This window comes from Natrix helvetica (genome assembly GCF_964273705.1).
Source record: "Natrix helvetica genome assembly, chromosome: 1".
Taxonomy (NCBI): domain Eukaryota; kingdom Metazoa; phylum Chordata; class Lepidosauria; order Squamata; family Natricidae; genus Natrix; species Natrix helvetica.
In genome coordinates this window covers 221,575,610-221,599,822 of record NC_138548.1, presented here as the reverse complement: position 1 = coordinate 221,599,822, position 24,213 = coordinate 221,575,610, and the positions used below count along the sequence as shown (strand labels likewise).

The following is a 24,213-nucleotide window of genomic DNA, read 5'->3' as shown; positions in this document are numbered from 1 at the left end:
AGACCAGCTGGCCGGTGCATGCATTCCTGTTTTTTGGCTGTTGTTTGGGCCGTTTTTAGGTCATTTCTGAGTTGTTTTCAGGCCATTTTCTGGTCTAAAAAATGGCCTGAACAGGGCCTGAAAAATGGCCTGGTAACGACCCCATAACAGCCCATTTTTCTGGCCATTTTTAAGACTGTTTTGTGGAGCTTCGGTGCCCATGAGGAACAGCAGGCTGGTCCGCAAAAACAGCCCAAAAACTGCTTGAAAAACAGCCCCCGAAACTGTCAGTTTTTCGGGCAGTTTTTTGGCGCTCAGGCACTCACGAAACTAGCTGGCCAAAAACCAGAAGAACAGCTGACAACAGCATGCCTGCCCACAGAGAAGGCTTTGCGTGCCACCTCTGGCACCCGTGCCATGCGTTCGCCATCACGGGACTCGAAACAACACTACAATGTTTCCTTCCTGCCTTCCTTACAGGATTAGCTCTGTAAAGTGGAAAAAAACAAAATGAGATTTCTTCCAACAACCGGTTCTCCGAACCGCTTAGAAAGTTAACAACCGTTTATCCCGAATAAGTGCGGAATTGGCTGAATCTCACCACTGCTTCTATTCCTTCCTAGGCTTACTTCACAAACTGCTAAGAGGAAGTTTTGCAGGCTGCCCTCAGCAGGAATTGAGGACAGGGTTTTAAATCACATGCTCCTGCTATTTGCAAATGAGAAACAAATTGAAATACAAATTTCAGACATTACCAAAGTTGAAAATTGAGGACTTGGATTTTCAAAATGTTGACTATCAAATCTGAGGAAAATATGACAACATCTTGAATCTGGCCTGTCTCACTTTTCGGCTGAGTTTGATCTTCAACATTTCAGAGAATGAGAAATGATCAAAATCAAGCAGAATTCATTTCATCTCACAGCTTGCTATGGCTGTCTAGCTCTTCATGCTGCTTTATCTCATTCATTATAGATTATAGTATCAACCCCTAATCCACCTTTCTCATGCCATAATGAATAACAATTCTTTTTCCCATCTGGGTAATTTTCAGACCTATGGGCTACACCATCAGGACACAAAACGTGTGGAGATGTTCACTTTTGTTTGCCGGGTTCACGAAAACAGTCCAGCCCAAGCAGCAGGCCTTAAACCTGGTAAGAAACTTCATTTAATGCTTTGTACTGCTTCACTGGAGCTCAACAGCTGACTGGTAAAATCAGAAGGTATGATTCAGATTTCAGATCTTCCTGGTCTTTAGTGGCCAGCGAGGTTATCACTCTGTCTTCTTGAACTGCGAATTTCAGTGCACACTTGTGTAGTTCCTCTGTTTGATAGTTGTTACACGGATGTACTCTCAGGTTAAGTTTATGCTCACTCACTTACACATTCACAGCCCTGGAAAATGGCCACACTCAATCCCAAATCAACCGAACACTGAGGCACAAACGGTTCTTTAAAATACAAGAGACCCTGTGAATTTAAAATAACAGCAAACTTTTACTGACATATTCTCTCTCTCTCTCTCTCTCTCTCTCTCTCTCCCTCTCTCTCTCTCTCTCTCTCTCTCTCTCTCTCTCTCTCTTTCACACACACACACACACACACACACACACACACACACACACACACGGAGTCCTCCAATGCCTTTCCACAGCAGAGATCTACTCAGCCTTCCCTACAGTTGTAAAAAGTTGGGAGGAAGCGTGGAGACCATATGAGACTAGGCTAAAACCACCATTCTTAAAAGTGATGAAGGCATGTAAGCAACATGGACAAAGGCCAGGAAAAGTTCCCTCAGGGAAAGGAACCAAGTTTTTAAGGGAACAAAAGGACAAAAGGAGGGCCTGAACACATGGCAAGTAAGCCCCTCCTCAAGCCTCACCCACAAAGGAGTTGGGCCTGCAAGGGAAGCCCCTTCCCACCAACTCTAGGAGATAAAAAGAGGTCTTGAAGCCAGCCCAGCCTTTGAGTTGTTTTTGGATCGCAGACTTGGCAGCTTCTGTCCCTCTGGCTAGTGCCTGGCAGCCTAGTAATGGATACTGGTAAATGTGGACGAGTGTGTGTGTGTGTGACAAGGAGTTTGTCTTTGCTGCATCTGTTCTCAGTGTACATAAAAAGACAAGATGCATTCGTCAAGAATCATAAGGTACAACACTTAATGATAGCCATAGGGTACAAATAAGCAATCAGGAAACAATCAATATAAATCGTAAGGATACAAGCAACAAAGTTACCGTCCTGCAGTCATAAGGGGGAGGAGATGGGTGATAGGAACAATGAGAAGATTAATAGTAATAGTAATGCAGCCTAAGGGAATAGTTTGACAGTGGTGAGGGAATTATTTGTTTAGCAGAGTGATGGCATTCGGGGGGGAAACTGTCCTCGTATCTAGTTGTTCTGGTGTGCAGAGCGCTATAGCGTCGTTTTGAGGGTAGGAGTTGAATCAATTTATGTCCAGGATGCAAGGGGTCTTTAACTCCTAATCACCAACATGAGGAGTGACAATTGCCTTCCAGGTTCCTGTGGGAAATAAAAGGGGGGAAATGGTACTAAACCAATTTTATATGTCTAAAACAGGGTGAGGGGACTCAAGAAACCTCCTCCAGAAAAAAAACAGACAGACAACAGCAGGAAGACCTGGCTCTTTTTCCTAACATCATCAGTTTGTCCAGCTGGGATTTCCAGATTTAAAATATACTAGTTCACAAGGCATTCCTGCTCACTGGAATGTTAGGCATTTTTCTGAACAATCAAAACACTCTGTGTTTTCCTCTTAAAATGGGCGGTGGGCCCATTGTCTCCTGGCCAACAGGACTCGGTGAAGAAATATTGTACTGTACAATAGTCAAAAGAGCAGGGCCTTTCTGAGACAGGCCAGGAATGCAGGCGCCCTCTCCTTGTTGCCTGTGTTTCATTGGCTCCTTGTAAGAAGGCCTCAACCAGCTCTGGCTCCACATCACAGGTAACCATGAAGAAGGCTGGGGCACAGCTTCCATGACGGTCAGAGGTGGGTTGCTACCGGTTCGCACTGGTTCGGGCAAAGCGAGTGCGTGTGCGCAAAACAGCACGGGCAGCGAACCGGCGGTAACACCGGCAAAAACCCATCCCTGATGACGGTGCCGCCTTCTTCTCTCCTCCCAGCTGCTCTGCTCTGGAAGAAACAAGCATTGTTATCTTCATTCAAAGCATGTTTTTTTTTCCAAACTTGTCTCCTTTAAGATGTCGGGATTTCAACTCCCAGAATTCTCCAGCCAGTTGAAATCCACATATTTTAAAATGGACAGGGCTGGAAAACGCCGCTTTAAAGGATCAGATTGACAACAGGCTCAAAGGGAGGTGAGGGGGGGGGCATCCAGTTGAATTAAAGGGTTTAGCTGTGCAGTGTGGGACCCTAAAAAGTCATGAGTATTTCTTGACTAAGTATTCCTCCACACTTGGTATTCCAATGGTTCTGGCCTTTTCTGAACTCTTGACACATAATTAGAGTGCTCAGAATAAAACCAAATCAAAGTGCAATTATGCTGTTTTATGCCGTGTTGGTCTATGGAGAAAAAAAAATCCCGACCCCATACTTGTGCAATAATTTTATGGAGACCAAATTAATGCAATACAAATATGTGCAAGCTTTTTTGTTCATTTCTTTAAGCAAAATGTTGCAAAAACCAGGGGAAGAATTACTTCACCTCTTTAAGCCATGAATCGGAGGGACCACAGTCGACTCCAATATGGCCATTGTGCATTGAAAGCCTTCTTTGTGTTAGAAGAGGTGGGGATCAGGCATACAAGGCAAGCCCCCCTGCCAAAAAAAGTAGGGGGGTGAGAAGGGTCCATCCCATCCCTATATCCACCACCATCCTTCCAAGCTCGAGAGACCAAAATAAAGAATGTTTTTGCAGATTTGAAGAATTGATACCTTTAAGTATGCAGGCCCAGTACAAATCCTTTGTTCCCCCTGACTCCTTATTCTTGTCCCTCTGCTTTGTAGGAGACACAATCACAGGGGTGAATGGGCTTAATGTAGAAGGCATCCGGCACCGTGAGATTGTGGAGATCATCAAAGCATCTGGAAACGTGCTCAGGTAAAAGCCAGACTGATGCTTTTAGCCAGAACTAGCCGCCTCCCCCATCCCCCACCCCCCTTTCCATGTGCCACTGCTGTGGTTTCCAAGCCATGGAGGCACCATTCATCTCACTTTGTCCCCTTGTGCAGGTTAGATACCTTGTATGGGGCATCAATCCGGAGGGCTGAATTGGAGGCTCGCTTGCAGTATCTCAAGGTGAGTGGCATTCAAGCAGGAGCGTGCAATGAAATGTTTGCAAGTTTGGCTCGGGTGACGGCCAAGAAGAGGCAACCGTTTTGAATTAGGGCCTGTTCATGGACATGAAATGATATCCCAAAACTCAACCTGGGTAACTGCCCCGCAAATATTTATATAGACAGAATTGCAGATTTTTTGGTTTGATCAGGATGCTCCATACTCCTAAAAACCACAGAAAGCTGTCCTATGCCAAGTTCAATTGCTAATCCATCTGGCTCAGTATTCACTGTAAAAAAAAGCAGTTTTCACTGCATAGGAATCACTCGGGGGAAAGGAGCAGAGTTAAAATGTCTTCCCTTATTCCCCCCACACACTTGCTCCCACCCACAAATGTGTCCCTTCCCATTTGCCTTCTGCTTCACCCACTGAGCTCCCCTATCTATCTATCTATCTATCTATCTATCTATCTATCTATCTATCTATCTATCTATCTATCTATCTATCTATCTATCTATCTGTATCTATCATCTATATCTATCTATCTATCTATCTATCTATCGATCGATCGATCTATCGATCTATCGGTATCTATCTATATAGCTATCATCTATCATCTATCTTTATCTAATGTTGAAGGCTTAAATACATTTTTTTAAAGAAAGACATTTAAAGTAATAACAACCCAGTGCAGCTTTGATTCCTGAGCTGCTCTCTTATTTCTCCCATTGTTCAGAAAGGTGCTCTTCATCATCTCCTACCGCATATTTTTCTTATTAGATATTTCATATACTAAATCGGGAAGTGCGACCTGCAGAGTTTGCTGATAAGTGGAGCCACAGCCTTGTTTATTTACCGTCTGAGGATCTATAGTTCTGAGAATTTTGTTTATGTGTTTAGCAGGAAGCCTCCCCGTCCTTGAGAAGTAGGTGGGCCATTAGTGTCATTTAGAAGCCAGCAGGTAGTTGGACAATAGGCTGCAGCTCTTCTCCTATGTCAGGCTTTTGTTTAGTCTTTTTGCAGCCCATAAATTTCCAGCTCTTGCCTATTGAATTCCTTGAACCCCCAAACCCAAGAAGGGGAAGCTATCTGCTTTACCCGCAGAGCAAATAAAAAAGGAAGGATGAGATTTAAGGAGGATGGCTCACCAGCAGTCAAGCACCACTTGAAGGAGATTTTAATTAGATATATAGGCACGGCTGATCCTTGTTGTTGTTTGTAACATCAGTTTCTTTCCATTGCAGCAAACGCTCTATGAAAAATGGGGAGAATATCGGTCATTGATGGTCCAGGAGCAGCGCTTGGTCCATGGTGAGTGTCAGAAGAGTGTCAGCATTTTTTTGTGAATGTCCACATCTGGCTGAAGGGGCTGGCAGCAGAAAGACATATTTACAGACCACTCTTGGTTGTCTTGGTGTGAACCAATAGGCAGGGGTGGGATTCGGCCAGTTCAGCGTGGTAGATGTTAACTGGATGTTAATTTTAATCTGGTTCACCGAACCGGTAGTTGCAAGGACTGGCTGACCTCGCCCACCCCACCCCTCCCCTCCCAGGAGTCTCCACATGGCCTGTTTTGGATGCCAGGTAAGTGCAGGGCCTGCATGGAGACTCTGGAAGCCCAAAAAATGGGCCTACCGGAAGTCCAGAAACTGGTCCGTTTCCAGCCTCTGTAAGGCCTCCAGAGCCCAGGGGAGGCTGTTTTCACCCTCCCAGAGGTTCAAAAAAAGCCTCCAGAGCCTGGGAAGCGTGGAACCCACCCCCCCCCACGCCCCCGCCATGGTGCAGGAAGCTGATTAGGCCACGCCTCCATGGCCATACCCACCCAGCAACCAGGCAGAGAACCCAGATAAATTTTTCAATCCACCCCTGCCACTCGGTGAGTGTTTCTGGGAATTGAAGTCCATACGTCTTATGGAAACACCACACTAAGCCAAACCAAGATTACAAAGTGTGGATCCAAGTGTGGATCAGTTCTTCTCTTTGGGAGAACAAGCAGGTCCTTGCATTAACTTCAGTAATTGTTTACTCTCTTCTGGTAGGGATTGTGGTTAAAGACCCCAGCATCTATGATACGTTGGAGTCTGTGCAGTCCTGCCTGTACGGCTCGACACCCTACGGGATGCTGTTGAGAGGAGCTGGGAGTACTTACAGCAGCGTGGGCTGTGTCAGCACTGCCACCGATGAGACCGAGGAATCTCTTTACCAGACTTGCTTTTTTGACTCTGCTGACTCCCTGGACATTGTCCCCGCAACAGCCCAGTCTTCACGCCCCAAGACAACATTAACCCGCAGCATCAGCGTCAAATGTACCACTACCACTACCACCACCAATGGGGATGCCTGTTTCTGGGACAAATCCAGAGAAGCAAAGAACTCTGTGGTCACGTCAAGGCCCCCCAAAAGCAAACATGGAAGCTTCCGCAAGAGACTCCTTAAGTTTATTCCTGGGTTGAACCGCTCTTTGGAGGAAGAGGAGAGCCAGTTGTAAAAGGACACTCTTATTGGGAAAAGCAAAGCACAGTTCAGCCGTGAGGCCGGCTGCCTCTGCTTGCTATGGTCTCTATTTATTTATTTATTTGATTCACAGAGGACTGGGCTTCCGAATGCCAACAGACCAGCTCTATGAAAATGCAGGTTGCAGTCCACCTTGGACTTTTGGGAGAATAATTCCTCCGCCTAGGTGGGAGTGGGATAACACCACCGGTTGGGTGGGTCTTCAAAGTCCTAGGAAGAAATGGGTGTTGGGGGAGAAAGAAGACCTCAAAAGAAAAGAAAAATGTAGCACATTGTGAGGCCAAAGAAGTGCAAGTCATTTTGTATACTTCATTCATGCGAGGGTAGTTTTGGTTTGGGATGTTTTTCAGGAATTGGCATAAAGCAGCCTCTTCAAGTTATCGGGTGTCATTGTGGGCTATAGGGTGACTTCTAGAAATGGATGGGAAGCAGTACATTATTATTGGTTTAAGTAGCACGGACAGTTTTTTAAAAAAATGAAAAACACCTGAAATGTTTGGTTTGGGCTTGTACGTTGGGTGGCTTTTTGTTAGGACTTAATGAGGGGGGCAATTAGAAGAGCCAGCATGGTAACTTAGCCTAGAGCATGAAGTAGCATTTGAGGTTTAGTCAGAAAAATTGAGAAAGCTCAGATCCGAGGCAAAAAGTAGAAAGCAAGAGCAAGCGCTATCTTTTATTGGACACCCTCCAGGTGCATTGGGACTTCCAAGTCCCAGAATTCCCGTTTAGCCTTGAATTTGGCCACATTGGCTGGAAATTTGCATTACATTTAGAAGGTTCAGTTCTACGTGGGAGTGAGCTGCATAGGTGGCCATGAAGTAGCAAGAACTCCAAGATGTTTCTGCATTTTGGTTTTGTATTTTTAAGCGTTGAACGGCAAGACTGCCAGGAGTTTTATGCACATCGATCAATTGTTCCCTTACACTTGGGGCCAGATCAGTTCTAAGCTATGCTTAGAAGAAGGAACACTTCATCCACTTTGTGAGTCCATGTCTTGCAGTCAGCCCACATGTCTGTAGCAGCCAATACTTTCCCTCCTGCTGGGAAGGCCGATGAATCGATTGAGCTGTAAATGTTTGGGGAACTCCCTTCCAACTCCTTCCCCCACACACACAGTTTGTACAAATGTGGTTTCTGAGCTGCTCTGTATCTGTATCTGCTCCGGGGAGCCACATCCTGTCTATCTCATTACCTCCAGAGGCTGCAGAAACTCCACACAACTTCCCTCCAGTCTTTAAAAAAATCCAGATGTTATTACACGTTTCTCCTCTCCTTATTCTATAGGGCAACTTTGAAAGGAAAAGTTATAAGAAAACCTTTGGTGTTACATTTTTCTCTTTCAGTGTACCTAATTCTACTTGAAAGGCCAATTGGAAGAACAACATTTAAATTCAGTTTATTCTGGTTTTACTGACTTTTCTCCAATTCTGTAAAAGATTGGCTCTCTCAGGAGTTCTCCTCTTTGTTCCTGCTGAATTATACAGCAATTCTCAGGACTGCTTAGGAAGAGAAACAGTAGAAGTCAAATAAGAGCCAAACCTTAAAGATCTGGATCTGGATTCTGCAGGGTAGCTAGATATTATGAAAGGATGGGCCCTAGGCAGAATGAAATTTGTGGCAACCCTGCCCAAATCCCAGCACAGGATCTTTCTCAGGATTGCTTAAAACTATAGGAGGAAGGGAGAGGGGGATATGGGCAAACATCGACGTAAAGAGTCTTGTTATGCTGGCTGAAAAAATGGGAATTGTAATCCAGCGTATCTGGAAGGTGCCAGGTTGAGGAAGGCTGGGCAAACCTTAGACAAAACAAAAAGAGGTGTTTGTCTAAAACCTTAAAGAAAAGGTGATTTTGAGCTTCCATAGGCCACTGGACTACAACTCCCAGTCCCCTTTACTATCCGCTATGCGAAGCAAAGGCTCTTGGGAATTGTAGTTTAGCGACATTTGGTGAGCCATATTCCTGGCCTAAGTGAAGTCCCTCAGAATAGAACTGTGCCTCTAAAAACAGCTCCGAGTCTGACTTCTCCAACCTCTCACCAGCAAATGCCTTGGGTGAGGGGAACCAAAGGGCAGCTTTCTGGTTTTTTGTTTTTAACTATCTCAGGAAGTAGCTTCAGGAAGAGGGGAGGAGGGGTGACGCAGCGCAGATAGGAAAAGAGTGGCCGCTGTGCACCCTGACAGATATTTCTTAAAAGAGATGTTAAGAGGGGGGGGGGGAGCAACAAACAAACAAAGGAAGGCCAGCAATTTTGGGAGGCACCGTGTGCCAATAACTGTATGCATAAAAAACTGATTCAGAGTTGGATTTTTGTACAGACATGTGCAGCAATGTTTCCACTGTAAACTTTTGGATAAAACTTGTGAGATGTTTTGCATTCAGACAGTTGTGCTCTCATTTTCTGTTGGTCTTAACCAGGGGTGTCCAAACTTGGCAACTTTAAGACTTGTGGACTTCAACTTCCAGAATTCCCCAGCCAGCAGAGCTGGCTGGGGAATTCTGGGAGTTGAAGTCCACAAGTCTTAAAATTGCCAAGTTTGGACACCCCTGGTCTTAACAAACAGCAATGAAGGCCTTGGAGCTCTTCAACCATCTGCTGCTGGGTTTTCTCAAGAAACCGTGGAAGGTGACCTCTCGACTTTGAAAGCTTTTCAAGCTACAGAGAAGACTTGGGACACCAAAGTGCAGGGTGTTAATGCTGCCCAGTCCAGGCCAAAGCTGATTGTCTTATTGGGTGGAAGAACAGTATTTAGAAGTGTGATGGAGAACGATGGCCCCTTTATGACTTGTTGGACTTAAACTCCCAGAATTCCTGAGCCAACCATGCTGGCTCAGGAATTCAGGGAGTTGAAGTCTTTCTTGTGCCATATCCATCATCGGACATTGGCGATCATGTTGGCGATCCTATTTTTATCAACAGGCGCATGAAAAAGTGCTGCTGAGTTTTGACCAAACCAGCCCCTTAGATTTTGAAGCCATGAAGTTCTTCTTCTGCCTGGACCTTGTTTGTCTTCAATCTTCCCCTGGAGGATTAAGTAAAAATATGCTGTATTTTTCTGGGTGTTGCATCACATCTCCAAAACATTCTTTGGCTTTTTTAATGGTTTTAATGATTTCCCTTGGCTTTCCCAGGCGGCTTATCACCTCCTCATTTCTGTTGAAGTCCACAAGTCATAAAAGGGCCATCGTTCCCCATCCCTGATTTAGAGGGTAGGAGCTTCTCTGGATGTTTTGCTGCCAAAGCTTTGAGGTTATCCAGCTGTTGCTGAGCCTCAAGTGACCCAGTGGTTCTTCAGCATTCCTTCTTGCTGCTGAGTCCACACATTTGCTTCCCGGCAGCCTCCGGCTTCTTTTGCAGCCAAACCCTTCCCAATTGGGTGGGTCAACTTCTGCCTTTGGAACCTATGGCTTCAATCTAGATCCAAAGTGGAGTAGTTAAATTTAACTTTGGACAGAGCAGGGGTCATCTTGCCTCTGTGTTGACATGATTGTGGTATGGCCTTGCTCCTGTAACTGAAGATGTAGGTTTCCAGCCAGGCTTGGACACGATGTATGGAAAAATCCTGAATTTTGCTGAACTCATGGGTTTCTTAAAATGAAATGTAGCACTGTCAGTAGCGCTGTTCACCTTCCAGCAGTCGAATGCCCGATAGAGATCATTCTTGACTGATTCCAGGAAGCTCATCGTGACAAAATCTAAAGTTGAAGGGCAAAAGGGCACCCTCTAAACAGAAGTATTTTATGCATTTGCAACCACTGGTTCCGCTATACATACCCATAAGTACTAGTTCAACTGCACTTTATATTTACAAGAATTCTGTATTTGCCTTGAATTCAGCAAATGCATCACGCACAACAAGCAGAAGTTCCACAACATGATACCGAGCAACTACGCAGTCTAACAAGTAATACACGTTACAGAAATCAGCCCCAGTGCATTTTAATTCCCAGTATAAGAAACCAAAATTATAGTTCTATTGACATGAAGCTGTTTTCAATCAATGATTTCTTAAATTATACTAAGATATGATTTGTTCAACTGTGGTTTTTTGAAGAAATCACAATTGTTCTCACACAGAGAGAATTCTGACCATTTCCTATGAGCAGCGTTCCTAGAGCTTGATATAAATCAATACAGATAATCTTCAACTTACGATCACAATTTGGACAAGCACTTCCCTTGCTAAGCAAGGCGGTTGTTAAGTGAGTTGTGCCCAATTTTACAACTTTTTTGGCCACAATTGTTAAGTGAGTCTGGCTTCCCCCGTTGACTTTTGTTTGTTGGAAGCCAGCTGGGATCACAAGAGAGAGATCACAAGACCTGAGGGCCCTTCAGGGGTGAAATATGTGCCAGTTGCCAAGCACCAGTATATTGGTCACATGACCACGGGGATGATGTGATGGTTGTAAGTGTGAGAACCAGTAATAAGTATTTTTTTTCAGTGACGTTGCAATTTCAAATGGTTGCTAAATGAATGGTTGCAAGTTGAGGATCACTTGCAAAACTGAAAGGAATTCTTAGTCACAAGTCTGTGCTGCTGATTTTACCTTTTCCAATCCATCCTAGTCAGCACTTAGAGCAGGGATGTCAAACTGGATTTCTTCAAGGGCCGGATCAGCATTGTAGTTCTTCTCCGCAGGCTGCCTCCTGCAGCACTCTGCTGACCAAAATGGGGCGTGGGGGGCACATGTGGTCCCTTGTGCCCCATTTTGTCCAGCAGGGTGCCACAGAAGGTTGTCCAGGCCGAAAAGGGGACACGGGGAGGGGGAACGTGTGCAGCCCCCCCCATTTTGGCTGCCAGAGGCACGGCGGGCTGCTCCTCTGCTATATGCTGACTCTGTAAAAGCACTATAGCGATATATAAGTCTAAGTGCTATTGCTATTTGCAGGCTGGCTCTGCCCTGAACTCTGATTTAGAAGGAGATTCAACCACTTGCATTCTTGTAAAACCTCCTAGATTAATGTGACCTGTTAGGATTCTTTTCCAATTAGCAAAAGCACTTAGACTTACATACTGCTTCACAGTGCTTTACAGCCCTCTCTAAGCTGTTTACAGAGTCAGCCTATTGCCCCCCAACAATCTGGGTCCTCATTTTACCCACCTCAGAAGGATGAAAGGCTGAGTCAACCTTGCACGTCATCAGGATCGAACTCCTGGCAGTCGGCAGAATTAGCCTGCAATACTGCATTCTAATCACTGTGCCACTTTTTAAAGGCAAATTAAAACTTTACCTTGGGGAAGTGAGCAGCAGTGGTGGTGGTGATAGCGCCTTAAAAAGTGGGCACCTGGAACTCTTTGAAGGAGAAATTCTAGCATAGGTGTGTTCTCTAGAAAGGCCAGGTTACAGTAGTTTGGTTGGCATATTGTTACCCCCAAGACCACCTGTTTTCCAATATATGTGTGTGTGTGTGTGTGTGGTATTTGTACTGATAAATAAATAAAGGGAGACTAGTATAGATCTATTTCGAGCTAATTAGCTCTCATCAGCTAGCCATACCCTTACTGGGATTTGAACCCGGGCTGTATATATCTTAGGCAGAAGTCTTAGCCACTAAGCCACGGGCTCACTTCCTTATCAGTTGAGCCAGGGAAATAGGTATGTATTTGTGTTACAACCCCTGGTATGCCTAAATATGGGAGGAAGGTCACTACTCCCTCTTTCTGTCCTTCGGCTTATCACAGAAGACCATGCAGGCAGAAAACCATATTTTTATTTTTAATGTTGCCCTTTTATATTTGTGTTGTATTTGTACTGATAAATAAATAAAGGGAGACTAGTATAGATCTATTTTGAGCTAATTAGCTCTCATCAGCTAGCCATACCCTTACTGGGATTTGAACCCGGGCTGTATATATCTTAGGCAGAAGTCTTAGCCACTAAGCCACGGGCTCACTTCCTTATCATTTATGGCTTAGTGGCTAAGACTTCTGCCTAAGATATATACAGCCCGGGTTCAAATCCCAGTAAGGGTATGGCTAGCTGATGAGAGCTAATTAGCTCAAAATAGATCTATACTAGTCTACCTTTATTTATTTATCAGTACAAATACAACACAAATATAAAAAGGCAACATTAAAAATAAAAATATGGTTTTCTGCCTGCATGGTCTTCTGTGATAAGCCGAAGGACAGAAAGAGGGAGTAGTGACCTTCCTCCCATATTTAGGCATACCAGGGGTTGTAACACAAATACATACCTATTTCCCTGGCTCAACATACATACCAGGGGTTGTAACACAAATACATACCTATTTCCCTGGCTCAACATATATATATATGTGTGTGTGTGTGTGTGTGTGTGTGTGTGTGTGTGTGTGTGTGTGTGTGTGTGTGTGTGTGTATGTATATATATATATATATATATATATATATATATATATATATATATATATATATATATATATATATATATATATATATATATATATATGTTTAAAGCTACCTGCAGAAACCAGGCATGCTCACACTCTTCTGCTAAGTTCACCGAGATTCTTGTCCTAGTTTTCGTCCAAGGACATCTAATAAACAGCAAACTAATTGGCTGCTTGGCAGACCAGGGGTTGAGGAGGCTTATGCGGTACACTAGCGCTAATTAACTTAAAGGACCACCCCCACCCCCACCCCATCTGTTACCTGCCAAGCGGAGACCAACTGTTTCGCTGGTTCAGAGGAATACATGCTTAGCTGGGTGTTTCACAACTCTTGGCAAAGCCTTTCCCACTAATCTCAGTCAATGCCTCTGGGAATAAGCCAGGTTTACGAATCCACTCTCTTTCCAATTGCACCTTTCACCCTAAGCCAAGGAAGATGCCCGTTTTACCTCAGGTATTTGTGGCTGTGCCCTTAATGACTGCCTGAAGACCAGATATCAGCAGGTAGAGCTTTCAAGATTTTGACTAGTATTGCCCTAGCTAAGCTGCGTGATGGAGGGGGGGGGGGGGAGGAAAACATTATGGCAGGTTCCACACAGCGTGCTGTATTGGAAGGCAGGTTTGTTTTTCTCCTGAGAGGGAAGCCTAATCCCCATCAGCCTCCAGGTTTAAGATAAAGTTGCAGACCACCTGCTTTTATTAAGAGAGATCTGTAACAGCAGAGCTGAGTTGTTTTGAGGAATTACACAGCATGCTCTTTGGTGGTGCCCCTTTTCCTGAGAGCAAATGGCTGCTACAGTTCCCCCTTGCAGAGCTAAGGATGGATGGTGCCATGGTAAAGCGCCTTCTCTATAAAATGCTTTTGGTGCAGTGGTGAATTTTTTTAAAAAATGATTACCGGTTCTGTGGGCGTGGCTTGGTGGGCGCAGCTTGGTGATGTGACTAGTAGGCATGGCTATGTAGCTGTGTAACTGGGGCATCAAAACACAAAAACTGACTTTAACAATGTTCTGCTGGAGAGGGTTGGACTAGATGACCTCCAGGTCCCTTCCAGCCCTGGATTATCCTCTGAAGCTGCGTCTAGTGCCAGGTTTGTAGTCCTTCCTTCCTCTCCTTTTCCCTCCCTCCCTCCTTCCTTTTCTTTCTTTCTCTTCCTTTCTCCTTTCTTTCTTTCTTTCCTTCTCAGCACCCCCCACCCCCCATTTTTGGCCTAGCAGGCTTCAGGGATGCCTCCTGGGAGCAAAAACAAACCCCACCACACCCCCGCGTTTCCAGAGAACCTGTAGTAAAAAAAAATGCTTTAAAAGTTTTGAAAAAAAGGTTCCGAAGATCAGCTGTGCGACATGTAGGAAGTTTTTAAAGCATTTTAAAAGCATTTTTTACTACTGGTTTGGGCGAACCGGTAGCATTTCACCCCTGCTTTGGTGCCATTTTGGGAAAATTTCAAAAGACAGTTTCAGAAACCATTGACTGAAATGCCAGGGATAACAGGTGACGTAGAAAAAACAATGAAGCCTCCCCATGTTAAAGTCGGGACTGTTTAAGCTCCAATCTGCAAAATCCAAGACCTGAAGCCTGATTCCTCCAGGGAGATGATTCAGCACTTCAGGCCAAGAGTGGACAACTGTGCAGGCCAAGTCGGATGGGAATTGTAGTTCACTGTCTGAAGGCTGCTGATGTGCCTTTGTTGTCTGATGGCTGAATATGAATGCAAACAGCCTTCTCTTAGCAGAGACAGTTATATCAGGGCTTGAGAGTACAAACCAACCCATCAAGGGTGGCTAGACCAAACTGCTGTTTTCTGTCAGAGTTTGTTGCAGCAATCACATCCAGAAAGCACACACAGGTAGCTGATTCAGCAGGATTCAATAACTTCTTTATATGCATAACATAATACATGAAGTAAATATACAATACCAGGAACAGGTTTTCCAACATGGTATTAAATAAAAACAAAACCCAGCCAGAGGAAACAAGAGTTTCAGTTTCAGTTCAGAGCAGCAGACTAGTTTGGAGCTCAACTCAGCACAGACTCAGAGCTACAGAGCAAAGCCATGCCCAGGCTCCTTGCTGTCTCCTTGTTGCTCACACAGTAAATACTGATTCATTTTCCAAATAGCCCTCATTGGCTAATCCAGTTGCCATGTCTATTCATTGGCTGACCTTGTTACCAAGCCCTATTCCAGTTCATGAATATACATGGACAATTTCCTCTCTTCAAAGTTTCAAACCTATGCTCCTCTATTGGAGAATATCTGTCCCTGCACATAGGGCAAACCCCTACATGCACCTGACGAAAGTGACGTCATTGAGATTTTATTTATTAAACTTGTTTGCTGCCATCTCACCGCAAGTTTCTTCCATTGGGAAACTTATTTCAATACTGGCAGAAGGGACATGGTGGCAGGGTCCAGGAGAAGAACCTTTTCTGCCCCTGCCCTTTGGGATACTGTGCCTCCAGAGGTAAGAAGATCCATCCTCATCCTCTTGTCCTTCCTGAAGGGCCTCAAAACCTGGATCTGCCATGCTAACTGTAAATGTCACTAAGATTCTTCACCTGGTGTGCCCAAATAGATCCAAATTGGAAAGGTAGATTAATATCTCTTTATGAATAAAAAGGGACCACCAATGGATACAAGATGAAGGGCCCCTTAGAAGGATTGGGTTGCTTGGTCACTTTATATGCAGTTCAAACCTGGAGTGAAATTCAGCAGCTTCTGACAAGTTCTGGAGAACCAGTAGCAGAAATGTTGAGTAGTTCGGAGAACCGGCAAATGCCACCTCTGGCTGGCCCCAGGAGTGGGGAGGGAATGGAGATTTCGCAGTATCCTTCCCCTGCCACATCCACCAAGCCACACCTACAAAACCAGTAGTAAAAAAAATTGAATTTCACCACTGGTTCAAACATATTGGGTTTGGATTGTGTTCTTTCATTGATTAGCATCATTTGACCCTTCTGGATCAAATAAGCACACTCAGTAGCTTGATATGTACTATGCAACATCCCATAATATCCTTCGCGTGATCTTATTAATGCCCAATTGCATGTTCAGGGAGTGAGTTTTGCACATTGTAATTAGTTTTGGAGTTACTAAAGTTCAACTTTTTGTACAGACCTTGCCTTCAGCGGGTTCGGGCTGGTCCTTATCAGAATTTTACATTCTTGTTCGCTACTTCAAAGAACTGGAAATATTAATCAAAAGCACTCCTAATTACTGAAAACATTGCTACCCCCCCCCCCCCCAACGGCTTCCATCAGCAGGTTGGCTTGGAGCCCTGCTGGGGGCGTTTTGCGTTGTAGATGAGAGAAAACCCCACCTCTTGTATCACTTATGTACTTGCTTTTTAGTTTTAGCAACAAAAGTGGCTGAAGAAAATAGCGCCTTTAGGGAATCTGCAGGTGATGACCTAGGTAAGACAAGGCTATTAGGAGGTGGGCATTGGTGGTTCCTACGCAATCATGAGAAGGAGGTGAAGTAAGGGAGAAGGTTAAGTCTATAAATAGCACAAAGAAACTACTTGTATTAAGCAGGTGTTGCTGATATCAAAACACTCACCTGGCTCCATTGCCATAGTATTCGGACACCTGGCAGTTCTATTTACAATACTGTAGTGTCACTTTACAAGGGCTACCAAATCTGTGCTGCAAAGCTCCAGATCCTGGGTCATCCAGATTTCCACAGGCTAGGAGACCTACAAAAAATCACTGTGAACACTCCAAAAAAATGGCTGCTTTTATTAAAAGATTCTTGGCAGTGAATTATTTTCCATCATTATACCAATAAAAGTTTCAGGTTTTAAGAAGGAGCCTCAGTAAAGGTTGGGGGAGGAGGTGGAATAATCTGTTTTATATGCAGGAAAATTGGCTGTTTCTTGATATGTTCTATGAACCTTTCTGAAAAATCTACCTAGTTTTTCCAAATTAAATTTTTCCTTCCATAGAAAACAATTTCAGCGGCATATATTCATCTAAACATTCTTCAAGTACAGTATAGTACAGAAAGCATTATGATTACAGTGCATCAGATTCTTAAAAATAGCATAATATGGTTTGTATTATTTAAATTCTTGATATGGTACACATCAATGTCAAATGTGTCAAATTTTATTTGATGGATTTAAAAAAAAAACTTGAATTAAGGCTATTTTATAGCTTCCTCTACTGTTTTGTTTCCTGACTCATCATCTTTCCAATCTGCCCCAGTGTAAAAACTGCCCTTTTTTTTTTACTTAGAACAGGGTTCAGCAACATTAAAATGTGTAGACTTCAAATCCCAGAATCTGGAAATTGAACTCTACCCAAATTCAAGTTGTCAAGTTTGATAAACACTGCACTATTCTACACAGTTGCTATTGTTAGTGGCAACCTGAGTGAAATTCTAAAGTTTTGTAATATCATCCAATGTTGCTGTGGCAATATTAAGCCTGCCTACATTAATAATATGCTCTCATACTGCATAATGTGCAAAAAAAGAAAGATAAAAGCTTTATCGTTTTCCAACTGTGCTTCAATTCTAACCAAAATTATATCATAAAACTATTAAACCCAGGAGTGAACCTACTGTCTGGTGCCATTGGGATCCATTTGTCTTTCTGGGCTAATAGAAGCTTGTCACTCCTTGTGTAACCGCAACCACAGTTGGAAATGTTTCCATTCTGTGCAGTTCTTTATATTTGCTTCCTGGTGCTAGCCTAAAAAGTTACTCTGAGAAACTCAAATGCCTTTCTATGTAATGACACTTGAGGAACTTCTCACAGTAAAGGAATGAAAAAATCATGGGTCCCATTAGTTGCTGAGTTGTAGATCCAATCATCCAGAGCAATGGTGGGTTCCTACCGGTTCGGACCAGTTCAGCCGAACCGGTTCAGCTGAACCGGAAGTGGTTTGGCGGCCTGGACCGCTGGAACCGGCAGCGACCTAGTCCTGCCACGCCCCCGAACCAGTTCTCCGGGCGCAGCCATAGGTGGCGCCATCTTGTTTTTCAGTTCTGCGCATGCACAGAACAATTTTAATTGCTTTGTGCATGCGCGCACAGCACGCACCCAAGCAAATCGGCAGTAATGCCTGCTGGAACCCACCCCTGAGCCAGAGCTGTTAGTAGTGCTGGCTGGGGCTGAAAGAATGAGGAAGTTTAGAGGTTCCTAATCAGGGGTGAAACACTCTGAAGTCTGCTACCGGTTCACTTCGTAATCCGATGATCAGCTGCAACGATCAGCTGTGCCATATGATTGTTGGAACCTTTAAAAACTTTTTTAAAGCATTTTTTTATTACCGGTTCGGGAGAACTGGTAGCAATTTTTACTACTGGTTCGGGCAAACCAGACCGAACCGGTAGTATTTCATCCCTCTTCCTAATGCCTGACATAAAGATATTGCTGCATTTTTTTGTTATTCAAAGCAACACTTTATCTAAGAGCTTGTTTTGTAGTTTAATAGTTTACATTAGGTTTTTCAAATATTTGAAAAACCTAATATATTCAAGATATTACTAATGAATTCAGGATATTACTGACATTTACATTCTATATTAGTGGTGAAATATCTTACTTGATTTATTATTATAGTTTCCCCTACATTTATAAACTCCTTCTGTTTGAAATTCTGGAAACTATACTTAAAGATCCTTCAAACTATTCTTACCGAATTTACAAAAAGTCTCAGCCAAGAATGTATTGCATACACAAAAATACAGTGAATTAGCTTTATATACTGAATTCCAGGGGTGGGTTCCTGCCAGTTCTAATCTCTTCTATAGAAGAGGTTCCACAAATCTACAGTGCCGTTTAGAACCGGTTCCAGTTCCCTCCCCCCGCCCGTCCGCACATCATCAAGATGAAGACTGAGAGGAGGAATTCTGGGAGTTGAAGTCCACAATTCTTAAAGCTGTCAAGTGTGAACACCCCTGGAGTTTTTTTCCCTAAAGGGTTAGGGGTGCAAGGGTCTTGTAACTTGACAGCTTTAAGACTTGTGTGCTTCAAATGCCAGAGTTTCTGAGCCAACGTTTTGGTTGCTAAGCAAGAGCGTTGTTAAGTGAGTTTCACCACATTTTACAAGTTGGCCACGCCCACCCAGTCACATGACTGCCAAGCCACTCCCACCCAGTCACATGGCTGGCAAGCCACTCCCACCCAGTCACATGGCCAGCAAGCCACTCCCACCTGGTCACATGGCTGGCAAGCCACTCCCACAGAGCAGGCCACACCTACAGAAGAGGGTCTAAAAAAAGTTGAAACCCACCACTGCAGAATTCCCTCAAATGTTTGTCATCTTGGCCTCGAGAAGCCACATTGCAGATTGTATGTTGAGCCCTGCAGAGAAATTGAGAAATATATACATCTTTTTTAAAAAATAAAGCTATTCTTTTACCAAATATTGAGATGAGACCAAGATTCAACTGGTGATAGATTAGAATAGAAAAACAGTGGGGATATTAGACTGATATTAACATTTGCCACATAGCTTCCACCTCAGCCGCTACTAGTAGTATCTTCTATAACCCATCCTTGTATACCCATGTTGAACAATCACATCTGCTTTAAGAAGAAAATGTGACCTTTTATCACACATGTACATTCCAGCTTACTAAGAAGGAAGGAATCATGGGCTAAAACTCTTAGGCTGCTATTCACTGCTATATGAAAGTTGGTACCTTTCCAAGTTTTGCTTCCCCAGGACATGACATCATATGTGTTCAGTTCTTGCTTCTCTTTTCTGATTTTGCAGTGAGAGTTATACAGAATTGCTGATGGAATTTAAGGAAACATCCTGACCTTTTCACATAGGAAACAGAAAAGCATCTTGTTCTTAGAGAAGGTCTTTTTCCACACAGAAAACGAAATGGACATCTTGTTCTTAGACTTCCTTTTAACGGCTCAGTTTCTCTCTGTATCATATCAAATAGATGCACAAGAGAATCTATCCTCAATACTGAGTGTACCTAACAGGATGTCTATGGAAATTCTTAGTCATGGTTGTCCTAAAGGTGGTTTTTTTCCCCAAAAAAGGCAACTGGGCTTCCTTTGTTTTTCCTTGAAGACGTTTCGCTTCTCATCCAAGAAGCTTCTTCAGTTCATTCTTCAGTCCATTCTGAAGAGGTTTCTTGGGTAAGAAGTTTAACGTCTTTAAGGAAAAACAAAGAAAGTCCAGTTGTTTTTTTGGCGGGAGGACATCTTTGGGTACCTATGCAATAATTTTCAGTTTCAGAAAATTCTCAGAGTTGAGCCGTGAGAGATAAATTATTTGCTTAAATTTCACATTGTGACATTTTTCCTTTTCTGTCTCCAGTTTATCCCTACTACCAATTTATCATACATCTAAAATGTCTACTAGCTGATGTGACCTTCTCAAACTTACAGCAAAGTAACTAAGTATATTTCAATATACTAGTTATCTCTCATATATTTTTCCCTCGTTGTGATGAGATATATTTGAAAAATGTAAATGGGGCATCTTGTCTGAATGCGGACTTTAAATTAGAATGTAATTAATGCTTATTATTTTAGACATAAGCTTCCACCATTGACTTGGCACAGAAACAAGGAACAGACGGGAGGAATTAATTTAATTGACTTGCTCCTTATTCTTCCCAACCTGTTGACCTCTAAATGTGTCACATTACAATTCCCATTATCCCCAGACACCAGATGAAAGACTGCCCTGTGTACAAGATCTAGACACTAACATCGAAATACATTGAATTAGGTATCTGAACAAATGTATCGTGATTTAGTTTATTTGTCGTAGATCAAGCATAATGATAAGACAAACCTCTGTCCTTTGGCTCATTGGAAGCTTCTTTGCCAATTCTGAGTGGCCCACAATGACTCATTATATGAATGCGATATACTGTAGTTAGAAAGGTGTGTGCTTTTGGAGTTATTTATACAAACAGACATAATTCTATATGTAGAAAGCACAGCCCTGACAAGAAAAAAGATAAAAATATATTTGTGTGCAATGTGGACATTCAATTTTCCTCTTGTCAGCCCTTTAACTACTGTTAACTAAATATAGTACTGTATCTTGAGTATCCCTCTAATTAGCAAACATCTCTCTAATGTTAAAAGTTTGCTAACTGCAGCTTTTCTTCTCAGAGATTGGCAATCTCTTAATTGCCAACATTTTTCTTTCTTTCAGGGAAGGTGGTTCTGCCCCGTGAGTAGGACAAGTTTGTTTGTTAGATTTTTATCTGACTTTATTAGGTTATAAATAACTCAGTGTAGTGAACATGCATAATATTCCCTCCTCCTCCTCCTCCTCCTCCTATTTTCCCACCACAACAATCCTATGAGGTGGGTTGATCTGAGAGTGAGTGACTGGCCCAATGTCACCCAGCTGGTTTGGGCGTGTGTCTTTACTACTTATAATTTTACCTATGCTAAGCCCCCAGTTTATTTTAAGCCACCCGCTCAAAATAGCAGGAAACTATAATTTGGGGGCGTAGTAAGAGGAAACACTGGGGGCTATCAAGTGGTTGAGGGGTTGTGGTTCTCCCCCTCATGCACACACTTCTCTGGTGGTATTACTTTGATCCACAAAATGGCAATGACAGAGTGGTGCATGAGATAATGGATTTGAGTGTTTAAGACCAGATTTTGAAGGATGCTCTCCAATAGAGAATAAGGCTTCTCAAAAGAAGAAATGTAGGGGGTCAGATGAGATAAGACATGCATCGTGTATGGATGCAGGAGGAAGTGGTAACCAAAGCAGGAACTGCAATGACGCCAGGGGCAGCTTGGCATGGGGGTGGGTGGGTGGGGCCCCATCCTCAATCAGCTAAAGAGAAATGGAAAAATAGCTTGCCCAAGTTCAAAAGTACAACTGCATGTGACACCCAGCGATTCCTTGACCGAGATAATGGGGATGTGAAGAGAGGAGAGGATGTTAAAGACAAGTGCTACTTCCCAATAACCTAGCCACATAGTCTGCTAAACAACAGATTGTGAAACAAGTTGCAAAAGCCTTGTTCACATATAAGACTACTGATTATATGATATACCCTGTTTCCCTGAAAATAAGACCTCCCCGGATAAAGCCCTCCCTTAAAATATTGCAATGCAGCAGCAGAAATGAGGTGACCATGCTCGCCACCTCCTGCACCCAGGGCCGGATTTAGATGAAAAGAGGCCCTAGGCTATTCCACTTATGGGGCTCTTTCATCTCCCATTTTTAAGTTTGTAAATTACATGAGAGATAATAAGATACATCATTACTGTGATATATATCAATATATTAAATGAAATATGTTGTAATTGGTACTAACCTTTATAGAAAATGTGGCACGGATAAATAAAAGGCCCCTCTTGATCTTGAGCCCCTAGGCTGAAGCCTAGTTAGACTATAGGAAAATCCGGCCCTGCCTGCACCTCAAAAATAATAAGACCTCCCCGAAAATAAGGCCATGCTCTTATTTCGGGGGTTAAAAGAAAGACAGTATATTGCAACTGGAAGCAGAACTGGCCACTCTTGAGTGAAACAAAGCAGGGTTAGAAATAATTAGAAATTGGATGGGAGACTACCAAGAGATCCCAAGGCTGTAGGCTAGACTGGAAGGTTGAAAAATAAAAGTCCCCAAATAAGGAAAAGATGATCCATAGTTTGGCTAAAGAATGGATATACTTTGTCGTTAGGAACCAAGCTTGGCTTGTGGGAGAATTACAGCCCACAATGGCTGAATTTGCATACAGGTGATCTTTATTTAACACTCATCCAGCAGCTGTTCAAACGTATGATGGTGTTGAACAAATGACCATATGACCATGATCTGGGCATTTGACACCCAACTTGGAATTGTGACGTTGCGTCATTCCATGGTCATGTGATCAGCATTTGTTACCTTCTTTGTTGGCTTCATAGAAGCAAAGTCAACCAGGAAGATGACAGGAGGTTGCAAATGGCAATTGCATGACGTACTGTACTCACTTAACAAATGGTGGTGATTCACTTAAAGACAGCAACTGGAAATGCTGGAATTTCCATCAACAAGCAACATGGTCACGAAACATCACATTTATGATCTTCCGGGTATCCGCTTTAGTGGAGTGTGCATATGGGTAAGTAATGTAATGCCAAAGGGCACGCCTTCCATAGGCACGTCAGAGACCGTTGTTAGCTGCAAAACAAGCTGAGATCAGAAATTATGATTCTAATTCCTTTCATTGATTGAGACTACCTCTAGTATACTAAGCTAAAGCCAAACAAAGTGCCTTTCCCATGTTTCCCTGAAAATAAGACCCAGTCTTATATGTTTTTAGACTCCAAAATAAGCATTAGGGCTTATTTTCAGGGAAACGCAATATCAGGGTGATCAGACCAGCTGGACACCCCACATACCCATCCCCCACACCCGGTGCATCTGTATCACCTGCCTTCTACCCCGTGCCTCTCCCTCCGTCTGCTGCTGGTGCCGCCGCGCAAAGACAAGTCTCCCACGGTCGGCCAGCCACTCCAACATATCGACTCTTGGCTTTCCCATGGCTCACGCGGCATGTCCGGATCTTGTTCCACCTCTTCCACTTGTGTTGGTCCGCCTCTTGCTTGGATAGGTTCTCACCTGTGCTGCACATGCTGTGGCTGCTGCCGGACACCATTGGCCCCCATGCCCACACTGCCTCTGGTGCTGGCCACGCCCCTTAGCTGATGACGACCTTATCTAGGGCTTATTTTTGGATAGGGCTTATATCAAGTCAAGTCAAGTGGGTTTTATTGTCATTGCAACCATATACAGGACAGTACACAGTGAAACGAAACAAAGTTTCCCCAGAACCAAGGTGTTACATCAGACAACATAAAGAAAAAAGAAAAAGAGCAGGACACAGGACTACATATAGCTCACAAGTATTTATGGTTCCAGTTTCTTTGTGTTGAGGAGTCTGATGGCTTGTGGAAAGAAACCGTTACACAGTCCGCTTGTGCGGGCCCGAATGCTTCTGTACCTTTTTCCAGATGGCAGGAGAGTAAAGAGCGTGTATGGGGGGGGGGGGGTTTCCAGCCACAATGTTTCTGGCTTTGCGGATGCAGCATGTGGTGCATATTAGGCGCACGCAAAAAAAAATCAGCAAGGGACCAGATCAGAGTGCCCTCTTTGGGA

The 24,213-nt window shown here is 43.5% G+C and overlaps 1 protein-coding gene across 1 annotated transcript in view; it reads left to right on the top strand.

Moving 5' to 3' along the window:
* The window catches only part of TAMALIN (trafficking regulator and scaffold protein tamalin), a 28,856-nt gene extending 19,725 nt beyond the window's left edge, over nt 1-9,131 (top strand). Inside the window, 5 exon segments of the mRNA XM_081935854.1 lie at nt 1,034-1,136; nt 3,968-4,061; nt 4,193-4,259; nt 5,483-5,549; nt 6,278-9,131. Coding sequence (XP_081791980.1) covers nt 1,034-1,136; nt 3,968-4,061; nt 4,193-4,259; nt 5,483-5,549; nt 6,278-6,726 — 780 coding nt within the window. The 3' untranslated portion in view covers nt 6,727-9,131.
* The last annotated feature ends 15,082 nt before the right edge of the window (nt 9,132-24,213 follow it).